Source organism: Limulus polyphemus, unplaced genomic scaffold (assembly GCF_000517525.1).
Source record: "Limulus polyphemus unplaced genomic scaffold, Limulus_polyphemus-2.1.2 Scaffold9961, whole genome shotgun sequence".
In the NCBI taxonomy this organism is placed as follows: domain Eukaryota; kingdom Metazoa; phylum Arthropoda; class Merostomata; order Xiphosura; family Limulidae; genus Limulus; species Limulus polyphemus.
In genome coordinates, this window is record NW_013675571.1 from 4168 (window position 1) to 10573 (window position 6406).

Sequence of the window (6406 nt, forward strand, 5' to 3'; positions counted from 1 at the left end):
AAAAAAAAAAAAAAAGTCTGGTCTGCATGCCACTGGAATATAGTCTCAACCCAAGATATAAGGAACTTACGTAATACAAATAAACCCTTCACAATTATAATAAATAGCTTATTTCACCTGTGATGAACGAAGTGTCGAGACTTGTTTCTGTAAGGAGATATTTTCCTCTTCAAGTTCATTGTTATCATTTAAAAGTCGTCTTTCTCTAAATTCAACTTCTTTCAACTCTGACTTTAAGTTTTTCTTTTCCCATTCACTAGCATCAATTTGTTTCGATAGAGTTTGATTTTCCTGGTGGATATGATCACTTTCTGCTTTTACACGGGCAAGCTCCTGCTTTACCTATAACAAAAAATACAGCAAGGAATGAACTCACTTGTATATTACCTGTGTAATTATTGGAATAATTTAAGTTAATCCTCATAGAACACATGAAACCCAAAGTTTTATATGGAACTCGAAACAAAGAAGCATAATATGTACGGTAAAACTGTAGCAATCGGACATCAGTTACTGTTAGGGTTAGTCTATAGTTGTGGCAATGGGACATCAGTTACTGTCAGGGTTAACCTATATGATCAACAAATCTAATTACCAACTAATAACTAACTTTTTGTCAACATAACTAGATACTAACTGTTAACTACTTTTATCTTACATTACAGCTGATAATCTGCTTCCTCTTTCAGGGAATTCCTGTATTGGTAGTGGCTGGGACTTGTTATCCACTTGAGACCCCAATAGAGTGGACAATGCACCAGACATCTGCCATATAATGCTTCCAGTTATATACCTCATTTTAAACCTAACAGCAGCTAAATAGTAAAATTGGCATTCAAGCTGTTCCAATTAAATATTTTACTACAGACTCAGTGGATTACACTGACCTCATGATTCCAAACTGACCATTGGAGTTTCAATACTATAGTTTCATTCACCTTATAACTTCAAAGTGACCATTAGAGTTTCAATACTATAGTTTCATTGACCTCATGATTCCAAACTGACCATTGGAATTTCAATACTATAGCTTCACTGACCTCATAACTCCAACTGACCAGTTTCAATACTATAGCTTCACTGACCTCATAACCCCAACTGACCAGAGTTTCAATACTATAGTTTCATTGACCTTATAACCCCAAAGTGACCATTAGTTTCAATACTATAGCTTCACTGACCTCATAACCCCAACTGACCAGAGTTTCAATACTATAGCTTCACTGACCTCATGACCCCAAAGTGACCATCGGAGTTTCAATACTGTAGCTTTTAACATGTTTTGTATATCTTCATCTTCAGGAAAAATTTCAAGCTTTAAGTAAATGACAGAAGTCTTTTGTAGATCAAATATAAATTTTTAATTAGGTATTTTACCTAAACATTTGTCCATGAATATAAAAAGTCAAAGTGTTGACTATTCCAAGTGCAAAATGATTTTCATGTTAAGGTTAAAAATAGCTTTCTTCATCTGAAAATTTTCACATTTCATTCACATAATCTCTAAAACCTCCTCAATAAATAAATAACAAAAGGTTTTTGCAGAAAGACTCTATAGTTTGTCTGATATTTGCTCTAACCTAACTCTATACGTTATTGATTAATTTGGCTGACCTTGTAACAACCATACAAGTTTAAAGGATAAGAACTACAAAATTAAGTGAGCATTCTCTATGTCTAGTATGGACTATAAAATTCCAAAGTACTTCTCTTGAGAGCTTCTACTAACCTTTTCACATTTATTTCCTATGTATATTTTACTGTTAGAAACGGAAGTAGAAACCTGGCGAACATAAAGCAGTGAATCACTGTTTCTGCTATTAGTGTTAACGTGATAATGTAATACAGCATTGTAGCAGTGCAATTTCCAGAACTTTCCCACAGAGTTTTTCATAATCCTGACTCCGAGAACACAGTTGGAGTGGATTTATCAAGTACACTTGTTTCAACGAGAATTGTTGAAGGTAATAAAAGTGCAAGAAAACGTATATGACTTGGCTCTGTACAAAGTATGTGCCAATCCAATAAACTTAGTAGGTACTTGGATGTTAGTTATCCTACCAGATGGGGTTGGAATTTAGTGGTATAGGTGTACAAAGTGCATAGGTGCTTATGAACTATTTACTCATAAATGCTAATGTTTTAGTTATTTTTCTTAAAATATTGAACAATGAATAAAAAATATATAGAAAACCAACGATTTCTCATACTTTACATACAGATTTATTGGAATGTGTTCTTTCTATTGTTACAAACATGTACTTCAGTGAAGTAGGCATGAATATACAAGAGGTTTCAAAATAATGGAGTAATGGGTAGGGTTACTCTGGTGGGTTAGCAAATTATAATATCAAATTAAAAAATATGGGAGGTTCTTATTTTATATCCTATCTTGTAAATGTCTGAAGTTTGAGTTTCTAATTCACTAACAACTATATATATGTTGTATGTTAGGCCTTATAAAATATAAATTTACCAATAAAAAAAAGAAGCCGTACCATGTGACACACAAAAAATCATACGTATTTAGCATTATTTTAATATTTTCTTTTGAATTAAGAAGTCAAAACATATTTTAAAACTTGAATTATAAACTATGTTGTGACACCAATTTTATTGACATGAAATTATGACATAGTTGTTTAAATTTCAAAAATAACTCTTTAAAACATCTTGATATGCCCCCTTTGATCTGTCCGTAGTAAGAGGGTTAAAGATACAACAAACGTTTCTGAATGCAGTGCCTCAGGATTTCTGTGCAATTTGACTGTTCAAATGAGTGCTGTGAAGCTGTCATTCTCATACATGGAAAGCAAGCCGAGAAGAATAATGTGCTTTGAACATGACCAAATTATTATTGAAACTACAGTGCAGGGCTATTGTCAAGATGCATGATCATCAGACAGAGCATGACTGGTTAAGGCAACATGGACTGTAATGATATGGTGAGGCTCTAGAATCTTTAATATAACATACTCAACCCTTTGTAGGTTCATGTAAGTACAAAAATTAAGTTTATTGTAGTTTTCACAAACTTAGGTAAAAACTATAACTTATAAGATTGTACTACAATTAAAACTCTGATTGAAATTCTACTTCCCTCTTTAGTCAACATTATTAATACAGTTAAAACACGCAATCAGAACAAAGCAACTGTACATTGATGCATGGGATACCTGTTTTATTTCTCGTTCTAACTCAAGAAGAGTTGATGTAAAAGAAGCTTCTTTATGGGCCGTTTCTTTTAGTAGGTTTTCTTCCTCTTCAATCTCTGATGTAACTGATGCTTTTTGACTTGACTGGAACTTGTAAAATGTCTACAAAAAAAGAGTAACGTATATAAAAAAAAGCATACAAGTCACTGGGACACTTTGGGAAAAAACAAAAACACCTGTTATAAGAAATTATAAGAGTGGTGGATGGAAATGTTCTTGTGGAAAACTCTTTGACAAAACTAGTAAACAGAAATATCTTTAGAAAACTAGAGCACAATGGTCTTTGACAAAACTAGTAAGTGGAAATTGTATTTACAAAGCTTAAAATATTTTAAATAAAACTGGAGAATGTAATGTAGGAGCAGTGTTAAAGCAGGTGCTAAGGATGCAATTGCACCAGGGTTTTTTGCCCATGAAGGGTGGGGATCCATTCTCCAGAATTAAAGAAAATTTCAAGCCCTAAAATGAGCCTTGGAAAAGGATCTTTCCATGGGCCTTTAACTTAACCAAGTTCCTTGGTAGAAGGTTCCATGACAAACTTGGAGAATGGAAACATTCTTGACAAAACTAGTAAACAAAAAATGTTCTTGATGCAACTGGTTGACAGAATAGCCTTTGAGAAGTGCTAGATGGAAATGTCCTTGACAAAACTTTCAGACGAAAAATCTCTGATGAAACCAATGGATATAACATAATATAATGTTTTGGGACAACATGGGAACTATTGGTCCATCTCGGCTGTTCCATCCTTAAAATTAAATTAAGTTAAAAAATATAATTAAAAATTTTAAACCCAGCCCTTATCATTCATATACTTATCAAGCTTTTTCTTAAACTCTCTTAAATTTACTGCCTCTACAACATCTGAAGGCAACCTATTCCAAAGACCAACCACCCTGTTAGAAAAATGAAACTATTTTAGCTGAAGATGAATCCCACCTTGCCAAAATTTATATTTGTGTCCCCTAGTCCTACCATTTTCACCATTAAGTATGAAAAAAGATGATGCCTCAACACTATCAATTTCCTACCACTAGCAACAGTACACTGCTTGGATGGCTTTAGAGACTGATCAACTATTACACCAAGATCCCTTTCCTTCATAACACTATTAAGGTTATTCTCATCTAAATTATACTTATAATTCAAATTATGATGTTGGGCAAATAAATGGCAGATGGGTTTTAATTATAATAAATGCAAGATAATGCATGTGGGTTCTGCTTAAGATGAATGTAATGGCCTGTTTCATTCACAAGCTGCTTAAGATGAATGTAATGTATTCCACATCTTGAACAGTTTACAGATGGAAACAAGATGACTGTATTAATTCTGAGCTGGTTAAGAAACAAATGGGAAGTTTAAATAATGATATGGCTTCTGGACCAGATAATATTTCCCCAAGGGTTTTGAAGGAGGTTAAAGATTAGATATGTGAGCCACTTACTACTATTTTTTGTCAGTCCTTGAATAGTGGGCAGGTACCAGAGGATTGGAAGTTATCTCTACTGGTGTGGGGGATAAGTTAGCAAATTAGATAGAAGAGTGACTGGATGGAAGAAAGCAGAGGTTTGTTACAATTGGAGTTCAGTCAAACTGGATTAATGTCACAAGTGGGGTACCTCAGGGCTCAGTCTTAGGACCTTTGCTCTCTTTGACTTATATCAATGACATAGATGAAGGAATGGTCAATAAATTACTTACATTTGCAGATGATATTAAGGTCTTGGATGTTGCTAGCTGTGAAGAGGATGCTGCTGGTTTACAAAAGGATTTAGATCATTTAGTAATCTTGTGAATGAAACAGGCCAATACATTCATCTTAAGTGGCTTGTGAATGAAACAGGGAGTCAGGCCAATACATTCATTTCATTCACAAGCCACTTAAGCAGGTAGTCAGGCCATTACATTCATTTTCATTCACAAGCCACTTAAGCCTATTACATTCATCTTAAGCAGCTTGTGAATGAAACAGGTAGTCAGGCCATTATATTCATCTTAAGTGGCTTGTGAATGAAGCAGGCCATTACATTCATCTTAAGTGGCTTGTGAATGAAACAGGCCATTACATTCAAATACAATCTGGTCAAATCACCAGACAACAACTTTGGATTTCTGTACAATTGGACGGTTGAAACATAAATTGGAAAAGTATCGCCTTTGTAACTAGATGGAAAATGGAAAGCCTACAGGGAAGAGTTGCTGTGCTTTGGACATGAAATCTCTACTATAGAGCCTTTTGCAATGGAAAATACACTACAAAGCTATTGTCAAAAATGATGGTCTTCAGACAGAATAAGACAATACATGGTGACATGGACTGTAACAGTGTGGTGAGGTTTGAAATAATGTCCAAATAAAAACAGTGAGAATGTTACATATCTGTACTGCTCAGAACTCATACAGAGTAGTGATTTTTCATGCTGGATGATTTTTACTTCAGCAGTAATTACATTAAATTCCAACAAAATCTTCAGCAACTATCTGTGAAGGTCGACAGGTCTGATTAGAATTTTAACAAACTAGTTGATACAATTTGATTTGTTTAAGAAGGAGCATCAAATAGGGAAATAATAAACAAAAATGTGAAGGTAACCATTAAAAATATGGAAATATTTAAGTGAAATAGGTACACCAAAAAATGGAATAGGAATAGCCTTATCAAATACATTAAGGTCCTGTAATTTGAGAACTAAACACATCCATACTTGATTCAACTAATTGGCGATGTAATATATCCTCATAGCTGTTGACTGAAACATTTGATGATCTTGGTTTTTCTGATCTAAAATAAAGACAATGAAATTTTGTGAATAAGGAAAGAGAAAACAAAAGATAAGAGTACTAAGTTCATAAAAATGTGTAACAGAAATTAAAACTAATTAACCCTTTTACTTCGGCTGGGAAATATACGTTCCAGTTGCAGTCAATGGGTTAATAATAATATAATCATCACTGCACTTATTACACACACACGCACAATCATTTTTTTTATGTAATTTTTGTTAATAATATGTTTTACACATGAAATATGATACCAGGAAAAACATTAACATGATTTATTTTTGTGGCACATCCTTATTCCGATGTTTGAAGGAATTCACGTGCTTACATTGTTTAAACATTAATAATAATTGTCATTTTCACGTGCTTACATTGTTTAAACATTAATAACAATTGTTATTTTTCCC

At 33.4% G+C, this 6406-nt stretch overlaps 1 protein-coding gene across 4 annotated transcripts in view; it reads right to left on the reverse strand.

Moving 5' to 3' along the window:
* The window catches only part of LOC111083530 (protein bicaudal D-like), a 14684-nt gene that overhangs the window by 3474 nt on the left and 4804 nt on the right, over positions 1-6406 (reverse strand). For all 4 annotated transcript variants that reach the window (XM_022380108.1, XM_022380110.1, XM_022380109.1 and 1 more), the window contains 2 exons: positions 3177-3317; positions 118-342 (listed from right to left, as the gene is read on the reverse strand). In XM_022380108.1, coding sequence (XP_022235816.1) covers positions 118-342; positions 3177-3317 — 366 coding nt within the window. The remainder of the gene's footprint in view (positions 1-117; positions 343-3176; positions 3318-6406) is intronic.